At 41.8% G+C, this 20,913-nt stretch overlaps 1 protein-coding gene across 4 annotated transcripts in view; it reads left to right on the top strand.

Annotated features, from left to right (window-relative positions):
- The window catches only part of PCID2 (PCI domain containing 2), a 339,645-nt gene that overhangs the window by 99,494 nt on the left and 219,238 nt on the right, over positions 1-20,913 (top strand). For 2 of the 4 annotated variants that reach the window (XM_078657682.1, XM_078657681.1), the window contains exon 2: positions 16,586-16,669. In XM_078657682.1, coding sequence (XP_078513808.1) covers positions 16,634-16,669 — 36 coding nt within the window. In that variant the 5' untranslated portion in view covers positions 16,586-16,633. Of the gene's footprint in view, positions 1-5,743; positions 5,876-6,065; positions 6,182-16,585; positions 16,670-20,913 lie in introns of those variants that run through there. The other 2 variants (XM_078657680.1, XM_078657679.1) reach the window with 2 other exon arrangements.

The raw sequence follows: 20,913 nt of genomic DNA on the forward strand, positions 1-20,913 counted from the left end.
GATCAGACATGCACGGCAGTACTGCTTCACTTGCTGGTAAACGCCTGGCCAATAGAACTTTTCCAGGATCGCCTGACCAGTCTTCTCATCGCTAAAGTGGCCCCCCAGTAAGTGACTGTGGGCGAGAAACAATACCTTATCGCGAAAGGGCCCCGGGATTATCAATTGGTGTGTTTGTTGGGCCCCTCCCTTTCTATACAAAAGTCTGTTCTTTTTATAGAAGTAGGGACCTACTTGTAGGGGGTCTTCATTGTCCAAGGCACGCCCCCACGCCTCTTGTAGGACGGGGTCCTCCTGTTGTGCTGCGCGGAATTCCCTGTCTGTTTCCCAGGGGTGTTCTTCCAAACGAACCAGGAATGCTGTAGCGTAGTTCCTCTTCTCTTTCTTCTTTTGGGTTTTTGTTTTGTAGGGTCTGGCTGTCGTTTCGGGGGACGGATGGCCCTGGGGAAACGGGGCTTCGGACCACCACTTCTTCAAGGAGTCTGTTGAATCATGGAGAAGACCGGCGTAGTCGCTGCCCAGTATTACCTGTTCTGGGAGGGTAGGCACTAGACCAACAGTCAGCGTGCTTCCGTGGTCCATGGGGTGTTGAACCCGAACTCGGGCGGTGGGGTACAGTTTCGTATCACCGTGTACGCACTGGATGGTTACTGTACCGGTCACTGGTCCCACCGGGGTTGGCATCTCTTGGGGCCGGAGCACGCTCTGCCTACAGCCCGTATCAGCAAGGGCTAAAACCGGGTGTCCATCAACTCCCACTGGGCAATGAAATTTGGGAGGGGTAGCTTCTGCAGTGCGGCAAACAAAGTTCCGGGCCAGACCCACCTCCATCGGTTCTTCTTTCTGGGGGCATACTCGGGCGATGTGTCCATATCCCCCGCAGTGATAACACTGAGGTCCGGGTGGAGGTGGTCAAGGCATAACAGGGTAAGGAAACAGAGGAGCGGGCTCCGATTTCTTGGGTGTAAGAGGTCTCGGGGCCCGGTTGTGGCTATGGGTTTGGGGTCGGTGGGTATGTTCCTCTTTCGGTTTCTGGAAGTCTTGTGCCCGGCTGTAGGCACTGGCGATCTCTATCGCGTTCTCCAGTGTGAGGCAGGCGTGTTGACGAACCCATTTTTGTGTGGTAGGATGTAGACGCTAAAAACTGCTCCAGATATATTTTAGAGAGTATTTCTTCTTTTGTGGCCGTGGCGGGTCGCAGCCAGCGATCGGCCAGATCTTTGATGCGAAAAGACAGGGCCCGAGGGGTTTCTTGTGGCCCTTCTCTGGCCTGGCGCAGCCTCACCCTATAAGTTTAGTCGTCTATACCCAGGCGCTCTAGGATACATGTTTTGATGTCAACATAAGGGGTCTGTCCCTGGATATTGGCCTGTTGGTAGGCTGCTTGTAACTCGCCGGTCAGTAGAGGACCCAGATAGTGACCCCAACGGTCAGGGGCCAAGCAGCGGCTTGGGCCAGACGTTAAAAATTAGTGAAGAAGAAGTCCGGATCTTCTCCCGGTACATACTTTTGGAGGACCACAGAGGGAAGAGAAGTGACTGGTCTTTGTTGACCTAGTACGTCGGTGAGCTTGCCTAATGCTTGGTCCTGGGCTGCGCCCTGGCCTTTCAGGACATCGTGTAACTGTCCCCGGTCGTCCTCGGCCGTCTTGAGGAACTGCTCCATCATCTTACCCAGTTGCTCCTGGGTCTCCGCCAGTTTTTTAACAGCGGCCTCCATGCTTCCGGATAATCCCACTTCTGACACCAACTGTGATCGTGGGGTGTAGGCGAACCAGAATAACAGGCGTGGAGGCCGTATATAGTGGGCTATCTCTTAGCCGGTTTTTATTGTCAATACACAGTTCGAAGGGAGGGGAGGGAGAACAGTGTCCTGAAGCGGTGCTTGGCCCGATGTTGAGACGATGGTTCTTCACGGAGGGAAGGTGCTTGGCCGGAAGTCGTGTTGAGGGCTTCTTTCAGAGGGATTAGTCGGTTGGTCACCGGGATGGCGGCTCCTCGGAGGTATGGGAAGGAGAGAGAGAAAGAGGGCCGTTAATCCGACTAGCTATAACAGGCTGATGTCGTATACCTTCACCAAGGGGGTGCGGGACTTCGAGCGAACGTGAGGAAGGTAGGGGACGGGTCAAGAGGGGGAAAGAGGAAGAATGGGAGGGCAGAAGGGTGACTGAGTGCCGGGGGAGTGCGAGGATTTTATATACAACTGTGCCGGTGACTTCAAACGGGTAATATACAGAGTTCTACAGTGCTGGGTGCAAGGTGTGGGTTTGACTACTTTACACGCTAATATTTACACTCTCTGTACAAGGGGAATCGGTACTCACTTGCCCCGCCGCAACTCTCCCGCGAGTTGCGGCCGCTCTTCAGCCTCCTCCACCGGACTCCACCAGTCCTCGGTCCAGACTTCGTCTTCTTCTTCCGCTTCACCGCTCGTCTCCATAGGTTCTCCGCACGCTGTCTCCTGCTACGAGTCCTCCTGCTTGAACACACTGCTCTCTTCGGTTCCGGCTTTTCCGTACTCCGCCTCTGAGTTGAGGGAGGGACTTCCGGGATTACTGGCGAGTCCTTCCGGTTTTCCGCTTGTTGCTATTGGCTCCTGCAAAGAAGGAGAGATGGGTGGAGTCTGGGTTGCTATGGACGCCACAGGGTCGAATGGCGAGGTCCGGGGCTTCGAGGGACGAGGTCGCCCGGACGAGGTAGGGGACGTGGATCCGTCACATTCACTCTTTATGCATACAGTTTGAATTGAGTGTACTGAGGAAAAAGGGTAGCTGATTTGGGTGTTATGAAGGATTCTTTGGACCAGGGACACGGTTCAGGTGTTGGAAGGATGACGACCGCAAACTGAGGTGAACTAAGGGTTAGGCAGTTCTTTACAAGCAGATCATCAGTGGAGCACACATGTATAGATGTTAGTCTGTTAAGTGAATTTGTGCAACGCGAAATGTACAGTTCTTTGTTTCTTGACAGAAAGATTTTACACTGGGGACCTATTGTTTGCTATTAATAATAAGGCTTCGAGGCCATATATCGATCTGCGGATTCTCATTATTTGGAGGTGAGGGTCTCCATCTGTGTGGGTTTCTTTTTCACATGGGTTCCAGCTGGTTGTATACATAACAATCATTAAGAATGAGGCTTCACATGTTTTTCAGTGTTTTTGATCTTTTTTAGGGAGACTGGGACTTAAGGGTTAAGTAAAACGGAGATTAATTGTTAGGAATCCACCCTCTGTTTTAATTTTTGTTTTCATGCGAGTTTTGTTTCTCCACATGATGAATGTAATTCTGTTAAATTGTTTAAGTTTATGAAATAGGATGCTTAGATTCTTCAATAGGCAGAGTAGACACTTTATGCTTGCGTTGATACCATCCGATCTTGATATGGTATAAATTATTTCACTTGGATTATGATAATATATTTTTTGTTTTACAGCCCTAATGATGTCCCGGATGGGGACGAAACGCGTCGGCTGTTAATTGTACTAATTTTGTGTGCGTTGGCTGATATTGATGAAGTAACTGAATAAAGAAAACGTACTACACTTCATTCTACTGGAGGATTTTTCTTTGGGACTTTTTTATCATTTGGAAATGTGACGAAATTAACCTGTTTAAATACTAAAACGCTCCTTCTGTAATTGTGTGCACTTTACATTACTCTCTTGGTCTCTATAGAACGCTTTAACAAACTAAGACAGGGGCAATCACACTTTATAACCTGCTTGAAACACTTTACATCACTCCCTTGGTCTCAGTTGAATGCTTTTGACACACTTGCTTTTATATTGGGACAATTTAAATGTATGAAAAGTATCACAAGATCAATTGAGGATGAACTTATCCGCAAGGAAACTAAGAAGTATTTTAGAAGACTTTTGTATCGAGGAAGCAAGCTGTCATGAAACTTGGGGAACAGGTGGGGTGGAGGGAGGTAACAAATTCTCGTTTTGTTTTTTGTTCTCTTTTATGGTCATGTTACAGTAATGATTTTAATTATTCGAACGGATAATAACATTTCCCCCATTTCTGCAATAGAGAATCCCAACCCTCTCAACAGAGACCAGTGTAGCTTCTTTCATGTATTCCCACTGACGTTTATCTGTAATTCGGGAGACAGTATTTTCAATGAGCCAAGTGATAGACCACACAGTATGATGACATATGGGTATCTGGTCATTGCTGCATGTAATTTGGAGGATTTCAATTGCAGACATGTCCCATTCCAGGCAAATTCTTTAGTTGTGTAATATGTTCTAGCAGTGTGCAGGCACTTTCAGCAACAACATTCCAAAGGCATAGTTGAACTTTGCAGATCTAGTTATTTTTTAACCATTTTGGGTCTTCTCCACATTGATAGCAGTAGTTTTTGACCACCTAGAGAAATCAGCTACGTTTTTTCACTAGTAATTTAGAACACATTCTCATGCCCCATAAGTTTCAGACCAGGGTTCACAAGAACACCCAGATATTTCAGGTTCTTTAGTACCAATTTCAAGGGGTAACCTGTGATGTTGCAGCACCATAAACAAAACATGAGGAGGATCAGGTATGTGCCCCAGGCAAAACATATTTTGGGGGGCCCTATACAGAACTACTTTGAAGTTTATTGCACTTTTCCTGCTAATTCAAGTCTGCATGATGGCAAACAATTCTAAATTATTTGCTAATATTTAACAGGGTCACGAAAATACAGTTGAAATGTGTCTTGCCTGTGTAACCAAAAATCCTTAAGCAGACACTACATGCACGTAGTCAGATGAAGAGGCAGGCTGAGAGGCTCAGATAGCAAAGTAGAATAGACAGAGATCAAATAAAGCAAATATCCACTTTCCCATGGGCCCTGTTGGAAGGTGGGGGCCAGGACAAATGCCCACTTGCCCATGCCTTAAATAGTCCCTGCCTATAGGAAGTGCTGTGCATTTGGACGAAATTGTTTAGCTTCCCGAGAACTCAAAATCAACTAAAGTAATGTAACCATATATTGTATTCTATTTTTATATAGTGTCTCTACGCATTTGTATTTACTCTACATGTATCTCCTTTTATTATTGCTGATATATCTCTGTCCTAACTATACTTCCAAGAGGCGACCACCACAAATTATTTAAAAAAATTGATTAAAGAAAAAAAATCTGTTGACGCAGCGTTTTGGTGGCACTTGCAATGGTTCACCCCACCTTCTTCAGGATACAATATTAGTGCCAGAAGTGAGATCACATCACACCACTCCCGATCATCCAGCTAATAGCCAGCTCTTTATAAGAGCAAGATGATTGCCTCTATACTGTATTGTTATTCATTCTTTTTTATTGGACTACCTCAATGCTGTATTGTATGTTTTCCTTTTGGTGTTCACATAACCTGTAAAACACTCCGATACCTTCCGGTCTAGCCAGCGATATATAAAACTCAAAATAATAAGGAGGCCTGAAGAGAATGTTCAGACATGCAAACGTCCCAACGCTTCCATTTCTTTCCACAATCGCTCTTTTTTTTTTTTTATACGAAAGCACATGAAACACTATTTGAAGAAAAGCGGTATATTGCTCAGCTATGGTCCCTGTGATGTACTTGTCTTTTGCCAGCAGGTGAATAGCTCTTCCCATAGTCAGAACTCAGCTGCCTCCTGCCAGGGAGCTTATTAACGGACTACGCTTCCAAAGATTCAATGTGCAACGTTAGCCGAGACGGTATTTTGACCATCTGCGCATGCGTACGATGACACGCATGCGCACTCGTAAGGGACACAAACAGATGGGGAGTTTAAAACGATGGTATAACGGCTAGCGTGTTGTTGGGGCAGTTATTCCGGCGCAAAGGATGATCTCTTCCGGTGCAACAAGGTTTCTTCGGATCAAATTCTTCTTCTTTTTGGTGAGGATTATGTTTGTTTTTTAACCAACCTCAAAGCATTTCTAGGGAGTTACACCCACCACAGACCTCTTAGTTCCGTCTCTTAGACTTTGAAACCAGCCTGGTGGTTACTCCACATCGTATGAGCAGCATGTTGTTAATCAGAAGAAACCAGGCAGAAATTAGATGTTTTTAGATCTTCTGTTGGTAGATGAGGGGCAAAACTCACGTGCAGAACATTCCTCCTGTTTGTGGTGCTTTGGCATGGAGACTAGGCTAAATTTGCTTCCGGAGAAGGTTCAGCGCTGTTTACGATTATTTAAATAGGTGAGTTTCAATGTTATTTTAGATGGAAGTCAGTTAATGCATTTTCGTATTGGTAGTTATGGGATATTCTCTAGTAACCAGGATGGCTGAAAATTCCATTCCGCATCTAAAACGTTTGTTGCCAGGCTCGTGCTTCCCATTAGTTCGTATCAATTTGAGTAAAAACCCTGGATTACTATAAATGTAAAATAAAATCCCAGGAGCGGAGCAATCTATAGAGTGAAGTAGGATACTGGAAGGGTTCTTATCTTCATCTATTTAGTCAGAACTCTCATAGCTGCAAAGGTTTCAGATTGCTATGTGTGACATTTTCATAATTTCAGTGTAATTATGAGTGACATTTCAACAACTCTTGAGTGACACTTTTAAGCGAGCAAATTCAAGCAATGAAGATGAGGAAAACCAATTATCAGAAATTCCACCCCTCCCTCTGTTCTTTTAAATTCATGAAGAACTATTTTAAAACACTGGAAAGTTTGCAAGCATGTTTTTTTAATATTGTCAGAGCTGAAGTTAATGATTAAAAAATACTTCAGTTGCTAAAGCTTCCTTTTATTTCCTCTGCAACTATTACGAGGGGTTTAGCATTTAAAATACCTAAGTAACAATGAAGGAGGCCCCCTACTGGTAATGATTATGGACCAGGGGAGAACAAAGAACAAAAGAAATGGGGTCCTATGGGGAGCCACAAAAAGTGGTATCAGTGGAAAAACTACCCGTACTTAGTCGCACCTTGGTCAATGATACCAATCACACAATGGACAAAGAAACCTCAAAATGTTCAGTTGTGTTTACCTTCTAGTAATCAAAGTAAAACATTTGGTTGGACCTGTTATATAATATTCAAAGTGATGCATGCAGCAGACTTAGTGCAAGTTAAGTACATAAGTGACAGTAAAAACGACAAAAATATTTATCCGGCAAGAATATTTTTTAATCATAAAGGGGTAATTTATTTATACAAAAAAGTACACAGTAGAAAAATCAAACACAATGCATCATATTTAAAACGAATAAAATAATGTAAAAAACTCAAGATGCACACTACAGAATGAGAAAATGATAAAAATGTTCAAGAGGAACAGTTGTCGACGCGGCGTTTCGGTACAGTGTTAAAAACCTTCATCAGGACAGTTTCTGTTAAAGAAACAACAAAATTACTGTGTGTTTGGTTTACATAAATCATCATTTTTTTAAAATACAGACAAGCTATTATAACCCAAAACATAATTCCAAACTGTTTGTTTTACATATTTTTGTCTTGTTTATTCTTCACATTGCACTGCAACAAGGGGCCAACACAAAAAGTAATCGGGCAATGGTTCGAGAGAGGTTTACGTTATTGGTATCATGAAAAAGGTGGGGGTAACTAAAGGAGTGTTAAGCACTACTATTGTGGAATTACATATATCCTTATTCTCAATATACATGGTAAGGGAATGCTTACCTCAGTCATTAAGAGGTATGATGGTCTTAATGGTGCACTTTGATAGCGTGCAGGGTATTGGGTATAAGAAGTACAACCAAATTCATCAATTTTTGGCTGGGTTTGAAGATAAAAACAATCTAAAGAATAATAAAGAAAAAAGGCCGTCAGCAAATAATAATTGGAGGTATAGTTGCTGGCACAATGCGTTTTGTGGGGCAGTTTGAAAATACACCCGTAATCAATACCTTTCTTAGTTAAAGAGCAAGCTCACACTGGAGTAACAGGAGCCACCGATCTCAAAATCCTGTTTAATTGGGTGTATTTGAATATCCTGTTTGATTGGATATACCTGAGACGAAAAAGAGGAGGGCAAGGCGGATTTATTAGTTCTGTTGCTGCCTATTTAGTATCATCAAAAACCCTCTGACTCTGATTTTGACTTACCCCGGTTATTTACTTGGGTAAGAAGCAATGCGACCACGGTTTATGAATAAAAGCCTGTGTGTGCACTGGGAGAGAGGGGGAAGTGACAGCCTCCCTCGTAGCCACCGAAATCTGTAAAAAGAGAGCGCTGTTAGTTTGCAGTTTGTAACTATATTAAGCGCATGAGATATGCTGTTTATTTACTTTTAGTTAAGTGAAAATGCCAAACGAAGACCCCACGGGTCAGGGGCTGTTTGTACAAAGATTTGTTATTAATCGAGTGGCCACGTCTGGTTCAATCAGCATGTGGCATCACTCGTGATTATCAGCTCTTAAAATATGCTGTTTGTTTGGTTTTAGTTGAGCAACGAGGACTTGTCTATTAAGAAATTATTATTAATAAAATAACCTCGTAGAGCTCGCTAGACACATGGCAACATTAGCGTCTACTGGTACTTGGTTGTACTAATTCAAATGACGGACTTGGCAGAATGGCAATATTCACGCTGTTGTCCGTGCGTGCAATTGCATTTGCCCGAACCGCTGTTAAGCAGGGCTACAGATCTAAGTTAGAGGTTAAAAGTCCCTATCGTTTACCTCAATCAACGGGCCGGCCTCCCTGCTCCTGTCAACTTCAGCGTTTCGGGGGTTCTGGAAAGGTGTTTTTGTATTACCGCGCATAGAGCGACTTATATCAGAAAGAGCCGCTCATTGGTTTGTTAAGATCTACAACCTGATTGGACTCAAGAGGGTCACGTGTTACGGGCGCTTTTTTTTGGGGATTGCGAGATTTGAGAGACAGACTTTATTGTTTGTTACGGGGACATCCATGGCGGCTTATAAGCCTTAAACCCCGCACTAAAGTTAGAAAGAATCAAAATAATGTTGTTTGGTCAAGTGCAGTTATGCAAATTATAGTGAACCGAATTGAAGATATTGGCACCCGTTTTCTTGGTAAAGAGGTGGTATCTGGGTGCAATTCAGATACATGTGTATAGAATTTTTTTTTTATAAAAATAAATTTATTAATAATAAACCATGTTCCAGGGCGTCTCTTTGTATAGAGAATAGGCATTTGATCTTTATATTCCTACTAACAGTAACGTAAGGGCATTAGGAGGTGCTCTCATAAATGCATTAAAAGGTCCTATACTATGCGCTCCCAATCTTCTCTACTGTTTAACCCTTGCCTGACACTATTAAACTTAGACATATAGAATTGCTCACGCTTCTTTCTTTTCTGGTTAAGGTCACCGCCTCTCGTTGTGATGGTGACAATTTCAAGGCAGCACCACTTAAGGTCACTGATGTTGTGTTTCGCCTTGCACCAGTGTTCTGTAAGCGGTGCCCCTTTCTTATTGGTGCGGAGGGCTGACCTATGCTCATTCATCCTAATGCGAATTTCTCTAGAGGTCTCCCCAATGTATATGAAATTGCAGGGGCAGCGGATCAAATATATAACATTTTTAGACCTGCAATTCATAAAACTTTTGGGTTTACAGGTTGCGTTATTATTGGTGATGGTGCTGCCGCGGATAATATCATTGCAATTACTGCAACCAGAGCAAGGGAAAGTTCCGGTTGGCAGAGGGGCATGGTCAATGCATGGCTGCTCATGTCTTTTGGGTTCACTATATGTATGCACGAGGTTATTATGAATCGTGCAGTTTCGTCGGAAGGAGAAGATAGGTTTAGGAAGTCGACTCTGATGTTTGTCGCTTACTAGATGCCAGTTTCTGTTAATTATGGTCTTGAGTTTGTTGGTGACATGGTTAAAATTAGTTACAAAGATAATAGGTTTAGGGGAATCATCTCTATTTGTCTTACCATTGAAAAGACTTTCTCGATCATAATATTTCGCACGTTTATATGCATGCCTGACCATTCTTCTCGGGTACCCTCGTTCGATGAATTTAGTTTTTAATATGGCTGCATGTTTGTCAAAGTCTTGGATGGTAGTGCAGTTTCTTTTAAGCCTAAGAAATTGGCCAAATGGGATGTTGTTGACCTGGCAGGGGGGATGGTTACTCGTGTAGTGTAACATAGTATTCCTGGCTGAAGGCTTGGTAAAAAGTTCGACATTTAGGACACCGTTAACATGTTTGATGATAATGTCCAAAAATTCACAGCTTTGAGAGTCGAAATGTGATGTGAATTTGAGGTTATCATCACCTAGGTTGAGCCAAGCAATAAACTCAATGAGAGTCTCGCTTGTGCCTGTCCAAATAAAAAAAACATCATCGATGTAGCGGGACCACATCGATACGTTTTCAAAGAATGGGGAAACCTGATTGTATATATGTTTCTCTTCAAATTGTGATACATACAAGCAGGCCAGACTTGGAGCACAGGTAGCCCCCATGCTGGTCCCCTTGATTTGACGATATAAGTCTTTATTGAATAAAAATAAATTATGTTTAAGGACCAAAGTGACACAGTCAATGATGAAAAGTTCATGTGCGGTATGATCCCTGTCCTCAGAATTGAGCATAGAGTTGATCATTCTAATAGTATCGTCTTGGGGTATGTTTGTATATAACGCCTCGATATCCAGAGTGACTAGCATCTGGGTATCGGGGTTATATTCCACACCTTCTAGTTTTTGAATAATGGCCGTGGTGTCTTTAATGTAGGCCTTTTGGGCTATCACGAGAGGCTGTAAAAAAATGTCAGCATACTTGCTGAGTGGTTCGGTTAGGGAGCCTATGCTGGACACAATTGGCCGCATGGGGGGATTGGTAAAATCTTTGTGGACTTTGGGTAGCCCATATAAAGCAGGAATGGTGGGGTTCAGATTGTTTAAAAATGAGAACTCTTCCTCACATATAATCTCATCATCTTTTGCTTGAGTTAGAAGGGTATTAATACTTGTTTTAAGTGAAGCCCAAGCTTGCATGTTTGCTGCTTCGTAGTGGTCTTTGTTCTGTAATAGTAAATGCATCCTATTGATGTAATCGGTGGTGTCCATGATTACAATGCCACCACCTTTATCTGCTGGTTTAATCGTAAGGTTGGTGTTTTCTCGCAGGGCATGGAGTGCCAATGATTCATCTTTGCTGAGGTTAAAGTTGATCCACTGTTTTTGTTTAAGTAAGTCATCTACGCTTTTATCTACAATACGCTCAAAGACTTCAATGTCTTTAGGAACCATGTTAATATTAGGTGTCCATGTGGACTTATTTTTAAGGCCAGATCTATTACTGTTGGTGTGCCTATCCTTGCCGTCAAAGAAGATGGACAATCTTATTTTTCTGAAGAGGCCTTGAAGGTCTCTTTCAAGTGAGTATCTGTCCACTGTGGAAGATATAGCAAATTGATTGAGGTAAACGATAGGGACTTTTAACCTCTAACTTAGATCTGTAGCCCTGCTTAACAGCGGTTCGGGCAAATGCAATTGCACGCACGGACAACAGCGTGAATATTGCCATTCTGCCAAGTCCGTCATTTGAATTAGTACAACCAAGTACCAGTAGACGCTAATGTTGCCATGTGTCTAGCGAGCTCTACGAGGTTATTTTATTAATAATAATTTCTTAATAGACAAGTCCTCGTTGCTCAACTAAAACCAAACAAACAGCATATTTTAAGAGCTGATAATCACGAGTGATGCCACATGCTGATTGAACCAGACGTGGCCACTCGATTAATAACAAATCTTTGTACAAACAGCCCCTGACCCGTGGGGTCTTCGTTTGGCATTTTCACTTAACTAAAAGTAAATAAACAGCATATCTCATGCGCTTAATATAGTTACAAACTGCAAACTAACAGCGCTCTCTTTTTACAGATTTCGGTGGCTACGAGGGAGGCTGTCACTTCCCCCTCTCTCCCAGTGCACACACAGGCTTTTATTCATAAACCGTGGTCGCATTGCTTCTTACCCAAGTAAATAACCGGGGTAAGTCAAAATCAGAGTCAGAGGGTTTTTGATGATACTAAATAGGCAGCAACAGAACTAATAAATCCGCCTTGCCCTCCTCTTTTTCGTCTCAGGTATATCCAATCAAACAGGATATTCAAATACACCCAATTAAACAGGATTTTGAGATCGGTGGCTCCTGTTACTCCAGTGTGAGCTTGCTCTTTAACTAAGAAAGGTATTGATTACGGGTGTATTTTCAAACTGCCCCACAAAACGCATTGTGCCAGCAACTATACCTCCAATTATTATTTGCTGACGGCCTTTTTTCTTTATTATTCTTTAGATTGTTTTTATCTTCAAACCCAGCCAAAAATTGATGAATTTGGTTGTACTTCTTATACCCAATACCCTGCACGCTATCAAAGTGCACCATTAAGACCATCATACCTCTTAATGACTGAGGTAAGCATTCCCTTACCATGTATATTGAGAATAAGGATATATGTAATTCCACAATAGTAGTGCTTAACACTCCTTTAGTTACCCCCACCTTTTTCATGATACCAATAACGTAAACCTCTCTCGAACCATTGCCCGATTACTTTTTGTGTTGGCCCCTTGTTGCAGTGCAATGTGAAGAATAAACAAGACAAAAATATGTAAAACAAACAGTTTGGAATTATGTTTTGGGTTATAATAGCTTGTCTGTATTTTAAAAAAATGATGATTTATGTAAACCAAACACACAGTAATTTTGTTGTTTCTTTAACAGAAACTGTCCTGATGAAGGTTTTTAACACTGTACCGAAACGCCGCGTCGACAACTGTTCCTCTTGAACATTTTTATCATTTTCTCATTCTGTAGTGTGCATCTTGAGTTTTTTACATTATTTTATTCGTTTTAAATATGATGCATTGTGTTTGATTTTTCTACTGTGTACTTTTTTGTATAAATGAATTACCCCTTTATGATTAAAAAATATTCTTGCCGGATAAATATTTTTGTCGTTTTTACTGTCACTTATGTACTTAACTTGCACTAAGTCTGCTGCATGCATCACTTTGAATATTATATAACAGGTCCAACCAAATGTTTTACTTTGATTACTAGAAGGTAAACACAACTGAACATTTTGAGGTTTCTTTGTCCATTGTGTGATTGGTATCATTGACCAAGGTGCGACTAAGTACGGGTAGTTTTTCCACTGATACCACTTTTTGTGGCTCCCCATAGGACCCCATTTCTTTTGTTCTTCGGCATTTAAAATACCCCCTTAATCAATAACTCTGTTCACCAAAAGGTCGTATTGTCCCTTTGTTACTATTAAGTCATGAATCTTGAGCGGCCAAGAAGTGGCCTCTTATTATAACAGTGCAGCCTAGGCAGTCAGATCTTTTAAGATCTTGTCTCATCAGAGATTACTATAAAAGCTTATCTGCTCTCCCAATGGTCGGCATGAGAACAGCCCTCAAACTGGCCAAACACAAGGAGTGGCATTTCACAGCTGTCTGACCGAGGGGGTGAAGTAGTATATGCTGAAAATTAAGGTGTACTCGCTGAGGAGTCAATTGCCAGTCAATACTATGTGCATAGAGCTCGTGGCGATAGGCTCATGGTCTGCACTCATTCACCTGAAACGCACTGAATTTATATTCTTCAATGTATATGCAGTCACAGACAACAATCTGTGCATCGACCTCTACACATCTGAGTTTATTGACGAATGTGCACCCATGCTCCTGGCATCGCCACATGTGAGAATACCATGAAACCTGCAGTGCACCCACTCAATATCTTATGAACATGCACCTGAAATTCTGACATCACCTGTACCACAATACACACGCATGGTTATCTAAATGTGCGCTCCCATACCTATGAGCCAGCATTCCCACAAGTCGCCACCAAACCACTAGCACGCAACCTCAGGGCAAGACAGCCTCAGACTGCGGTACATTCTGAAGGTCAAAGTCCCCAGGCTGCAGCCTCGAGCCCGAGCAGAATTAAGCTGGCAGTAAGTAACCGGCAGCTGAAACACGCTGCCGCAAAAATGTAAATTTGCAGATGATTGGCACCTGGTTGACACGGTCTCAAATGTGACACTTACTTGCGAGGCGAGCCATTCTGTTTATGGGCTGCCGCCGCTTCCTCAGACTCCTGGCCTCGATGTCTCACTGCACTCCGTCAGCAAACATGCACTGACGGTGCGCTGTCCCCGCCCGGGCATGATGAGACTCTGGCTCAGCGGACGCAGCAGCTGCGGTACAGTGGGCACCAGCGGCCGCCACAGGTGCTCCATGGCTGAGGCTGGGTTTTGCGGTCAATGGGTGTCCATTGGATTGGTTTAAATTTACCGCCACACGGCGGTGCGAGCAACACTGCCCATGATTTGCAGATGAATGCCTGGCTGTGAGCCAGTAGCATTGACTGCTGAGAGGGCGCCACCCCCGTAATTATTGGCAGCAGTGAGTGTGTGTCACACTGAGCCGCGGCGGGCGCAGGCACTATTGTTACATTGTAGCCTAGCGCTCTCAGCCACCAGAGCTGAGAGCAGATGGTGATTAACTATTTATGAACTAGAGCCCAGCAGCTGCTGGCACTGGCAGCACATCTCTTGGGCAGCAGAGCCGTGCGCAGATGCCACCGGCGGCGCGAGTTGGCAGAATGCGTGACAACGCTTTTCAGTGCGGTGATGCGGAACACCGCACTGAAAAGCGTGAGTGTCACACCTGATGCGTGATGCTTGGCAGGACTGAACTCTGTGTTGTATAATGTTATGTTCATTGTTTACCGGTTGCCAGAAGATACATATTCAAGCTGCTTTGTATCACCCACAAAGCAATACATGGAACACTTTTCACCAAGAATAAAATCACCAACACATTTAACAAAGGAACCTCTGCTCCAGATCGGCACCTCGCCTCAAAATCTCTACTTTACAAGAAAAAAACATTGGTGGCATATCCTTCGTGCAGCCAAACCATGGAAATCATTATCCCCATACATAAGAGCCACCTATAACTAACCTATCTCCAGAAGACAACTCAAGAGTTGGCTATTTCCTGCATAATCACCATACTCAAACACAAATGTACATCATATTCCTGTGTGTATGTAAACAAGTTATTTGATTATATGTATGTATCTAGATATGTGTATTTCTTTGTATAAATATGTATCCTCATATTGTTTAAATATATAGATATTCTTTAGGTATGCTAAATAAATGTACATATTACTTATGATTAAATAAATATAGATTATTCTATTCTTAACTTGTATTTAGGTCAATGAATAGTTTTCATACGTTACTTGATTAGATACTTATGGTTCACTGTTTATTTATCTATCACAATATGCAAATATTATAACTTATCTACTGTTGCTACACTATTGAAATATTGGAAAACATATTTATAACAATATATACATAATAAATTAGCATAAAGTACAGCTACGCTTACAAGAGTGAGTTCATTAAATACAACTTAAATCTTGATAAATTACCTTTCTTATACAGGTATGCCTTCTATGTACTTATGTACCTACATATTTAATACTTTATTCCTACTCTAAATAATGCACTACTCTATGCTTCACCCTATACCTCTTTCAATATATCCTCTACCTCCACTCTGACTCATCCCACATCTCATTCTACTACTGTGATCTCCAAAATACCCCTTTCTAGGTTTGTCCTTCTTCTATCCCATTATCCATTATCCTTTTCAATCCAACTAACAGAATCACATGTCTCCTGCTCAGATTAACTCCTATTTCCCTATACTAATTCACCACTAATCCTTTTTGGGTTCCGGAGTAGCGTGCTACTTGCCCAAAAGCGCTTCAGCGCCTCATCAGGAGTAGTAAGCGCTATGTAAATTCAGTTATAATTGTAATATGTCATCAGTTGTGAATGTCCTGCAGCTTACCGAGTATTCACAGCTGAGACGTCCTATGGAATGGTTGTTGGTTTTCTTGGTGAATAAACTACACTTTTTGATTTCACACCACACCATGTTTCCAGTCCTGTGATTTTTCTTTAGTAAGTCACCAAGGGACATAAAGTCGTCGGTTCACCAGGGACTACAACAGCTCCCATTATAAATTATGTTATCATATTAAAAGCTAGAAATTGAAACTCTCTAGTATCGACTGCTAACTAGTAGTAAGCTACTCTCCTTTCTGGGCTACCATTCTTGCGGATATTAAGTTCTCACGTAGGTTACAAACTGCAACTGACAAATTGATTATGATGAACTTTGTAAACGTAAGTTGTTTTCCTTCATATAACTTTGAACAATTTGGTATACTTTTTTTTCTTTCTTTAGGAGGTCCCTCATGAAGCTGCAGTCGCAAAGTATTGGCATGTGGCTTACCCTGTAAAAACTCTTAAACCATAATTGATAGCAATAGGACATTTATAAAGCTAGAAATGGTACAGTCAACAGTAGGCAATGAGATGGTCTAACCAGCAAGGTGCTGTAGTACAATTCTATAAAACGGTTTCTTTAGAGGTCCATGCAGCTGTTAAATTTGCGTCCTTTGTTATACTGTGTAATTTTCTTCTTTTCATACTGAACACACTATTTTGGTGAAGACTAATGCCATATGATCTCAAACTGTAAATCTTTCTGACTCTAAAGCTCATTGAAAGAGTTTGATAGATTTCTTATCTTTTCTTCACAGTACTGAACCAAGCCCTCCCCGTCTTCGGTCTTCGTTTTCTTCCAATTCATGGCGCACATCACAATAAATCAGTATTTACAGCAGGTACTACTTATCTATTCTAAGTGGTTTCTAAATATGCTAATGTATCCTTACTGTACACTACATCCACCCTGAATGTTGTCATATGTTGTATATTTACCTTGAGGACTCCAAGGAATGCAGACTTTGCAGACTGTAAAACTTAGTGCAACGTACCAGGTAAACCTAGAGGTAAAGATCTGGCGTAGCTGTTTGAATATGATCAGGCTTTAAAAATAATTCTTATACTACTTGGTAGTCAGTTGAGGGTCTGCAAAACAAACGGGTTATGGTATCTTTTAATACGCCTGCTGTCCGCCATGCAACAGTGTTTTTTACTAGTAAACAATGTAGTATTGTTTTATTTGTGATTAAACAAAACTGGTGCTATACAGATGTGATTGAGTGTTTTGACAACTGAAATATGTAGTGAGGGTTGGTCTGGCTTTAGATTATGGTTTGAAATTTTAACTGACAAAAATGTACTCCCTACTTAGACATTTAACTAGAGTTTTTGGCCAGTGTCGATGTCCCGGTTTTGTACACATTTAGAAACATGCATTATCTTGCTATAAACGGTCCAATGTTATCATACCAAGCAGTCTGAACCCCAAATGTCAATAACACCTTGGTTTTACTAGGGTTTAATTTTGAAGGTTGTTTGACATCCACCACCTGTCAAAGGCCAGACTTTAGATAGTGAACATACTAAACTGGAAACCACTATTGCTTACCCCTATCTTGGAATTTTAATTGACAATAAGTGCACCTGGAGGCAGGCTATAGAGGCTAGGAAACTGTCGTTTATTAGGGCCAATACGGCATTAGTTAACTTCGCACATAGGCTTGGTAAAAGATCACCAGTAGAAATGTTACAAATCTATCAAGCCAAATGTGTGAGTGTGGCATCTGGGGCCACGAAAGAGAGGAGGCTCTACAAAAGGTAGAAAATATCTTCTTGAGTGGTACCTCTTAGCGGTTCCACATGGCACTTCCACCTTTAGTTGCCACATAGAGTTGGTTTTGCCATATATCATAGACTTAGCCAAACTCCAACTGCTCTTTTTATGGCACAGAATCTGGTCATCGCCAAAACTAGTTTTTAACAGGGAACTCATGAGCGATTGCCTTGCTCTTGATAACTCACATAAAATAGCCTGGCTCTTGTATGTTAAAAACTTTTTCTCAGACCTAGGCTTAATAAAGTACTACCATGACCCCCTGCTGATAATTGAGATTCCCAGGTTCAAAATTAAGAAAATATGTTTGGTCCATATGGAAGATTTGCGGCTAGCCACGGAGTCAGCTAAAAGTTCAGCCCAATATATTTTATCGGTGCAAACTACTCTCACTATCCAGCCTTATTTAACTTTTAGACTGAATGGATTTGACAGGTTTGTGCTCACCAGTCTTAGAATGAACACATTCCATCGCCTGGTCACATTCCCCAAGGTCAATGACTGGTCAAACTCATTGTGTCTTTGTCCTTGCAATGGTGTATCCCCACAGTCTACATTCCATGTGGTTATGTTCTGTGGCTTTTACCGGGAAGCAAGGATACAGTGGTTTGTACCAATCCTAAAGATCATGGGGTTGCGACAATGTCGCCCAGCCTTCCTGGCAATTCTATATTTGGAAACGGAGTGTTTTGCAAAGAATGTGGCTAGATTTGTGAAACTCTGTACAAAACATTGACCAAATTTAGAATAGATGCACTGAAGGAATTATTGTTACATATTTTAGGATATTTCCCTTGTACTGTTTATTCAATTTTTAAGCTTGACCTAATTTTTAACTTGGCTTTTTTGCACTATTGCACTTTGGAAATGGTACGCTTAGCAGTCTCTGAATATGAACTACGTTTTTAAAATGTATTTATTATGACAACCATGTAATTGGTTCTGCATTTTTATAATGATTATTTTAATTAATGAACTTTTATGGTTTTTCTACCTTAAAAACCGAATAAAGGAAATCTGAATAGTGAACAAGGTTGCTGGCCAATTTGTTGCTCTCAGTATATATGTAAAAACGGACCCCAGTTGGGTTCAAAAGGGGGTGAGGTGCTGTAAGTAGATGTTGAATAAGTAAGGTGATGGGCTACAACCTTGTTGGAGACAACTGAGTTTCTGCTGATAGCGAATCAGCTTCTTGAAATTGGCTAGTACAGGATCTTTCTGAGGTTGCAACTTAGAGGGTACCAGAGTAAATATCCTTGCTACCCATGGGTCTTGCCTATATTGCTTGATCCCATTTTTAACCAGTTGAGTCTGTTCTCTTTTTTTCTTGGCTGATTTTATGCACATTGTATGCTTTATTTATCGCAATATCTATTTTCTACCCCCCTTTTTTCCTACATGTTTTTATTTTTTATAAGCCTCACTCTCTTTAATTCAAGATTAGACTATCTACCTTCTTTTAAAAAGTAAATTAAAATGACACCACTAGTTTTTCAGGTTATGGCCAGCCAATCTGATCATGTTATTTAAGCTTGTGAATCCACACATCTTTTTTGATCCTCCGGGGAGGTAATACCAGTGTAAAATATACATACTTTTTTAACCTTGATTTTTCTAAAATCCTGATCGGATTTTCTTCAAATTAAAATCCGCACTCCTTTTTTTTTTTTTTTTTTTTGGTATAGATCTTGCTTTCTGGCAGATTTGGTGTAATTGCGTTCAGCTTGTTTGCGGGTTCTGGGTGCTTGTTGCTCAAAAGGTTTCATTAAAACATGGGCAGAATCATTAATAATCCCAATATATAAAAAGGGAGATAGGGAAAGCCCATCAAACTATAGACCCATATCTCTGTTAGACTCATTAATGAAAATCGCAGGGAGAGTGGTTTTGACTAAACTACAGTCATGGGCAGAGGAAAATGACATTTTAACACCCGTACAATACGGGTTCAGGGCCGGGATGGGCACAGTCGAACAAGTCTTAAACTTTGTCCTGCTACAAGGGAAGTACACCAGAGCAAAAGAGGGCTGTCTCTATGCAATCTTTGTCGATCTCTCCTCTGCATTTGATTGTGTAATACATACCAAGCTTTGGGAAACACTAGAGGAGATGAACGTGGACCCAGCTATTGTTCTCTTTTTGAGACAATTATATTCAAATGCTACCGCCAAAGTTAGGTTTGGTCTGGGGGGGAATGTACCGGGTCTTTCCGCATACAAAAGGGGGTGAGGCAAGGCTGCGTGCTGGCTCCATTCCTTTTTTCACTATATACCAACAGTCTAGAGAAGGAATTAGGAGCCTGCAATATTGATTCACCAAAGTTTGGAAGTAGGCAGATATTCTCACTCTTGTATGCGGACGATGCCGTGTTAATGGCTAGAACGAAGGTCGGAGCTCAAAGGGCCTTAACCAAATATGTAGACTACATGGAAGCAAGGGGCCTTAAACTCAATGTTAAAAAGTCCTTTGTGATGCGCTCTGGTAAAAGTGGAGCCAGGTTTAACCAACTTGATGCAGCAGGACTCCAAGTACAAGCCACTAAAACATTCCCATACCTAGGGGTCACAATTGAGGCATCCGGGGCTTGGGTTTCCGAGGTGAAAAATAGAACTCTAGCCTTCAAGCGATCCATCGCGGCCATAAAACACTTTGCAAGTAAATTGGGCAAAAAACGACCTGAAATTATGCTCAACATATATGTGGCAAAATGCAGAAGCATCGCACTGTATGGAGCAGGCGTATGGGGGTACCAAGATGTAACATTGCTCCAAATTGTAGAAAACAACTTTTTAAGATATCTTCTGGCCCTCCCGAAGAGCACATCGGTCTACAATTGCCATGCGGAACTGGGAGTGGAACATTTGACAGACTTGATTAGAATTCAGCCAATTCTGCTCTGGCGCAGAGTATGGGCGACACCAGAATTGGGCCTAAACCGAGGACTAATCAGCGACGCTATGGCCCTAGACAATGCAAAACGTATTAAATGGCTGGAGTACGTTAGGAGAGTTCTAATGGACATTGATAGGCCAGAATGGTACAACAACCCCGAATCAATTGGGGAAATCCCGAAGAAAGCTCTGAAAAAACTATGCATGGAGCACTTTAATATACTAAGGTTTGGAAGTGAAGTCAGCAAAAAATCTGTGCTTGACCACCAGCTGTTGCTGACTACCCATAAAATACAACCTTACCTAAACCTTGTGACTTTGGGGTTTGAACGTTTTATCCTCACTAGATTTAGGTTCAATATTTTTCACCATATAGTTTCATTCCCAATCAAAAACGACTGGAGCAGAACTCTGGCTG

Source organism: Lissotriton helveticus, chromosome 8 (assembly GCF_964261635.1).
Source record: "Lissotriton helveticus chromosome 8, aLisHel1.1, whole genome shotgun sequence".
NCBI lineage: Eukaryota > Metazoa > Chordata > Amphibia > Caudata > Salamandridae > Lissotriton > Lissotriton helveticus.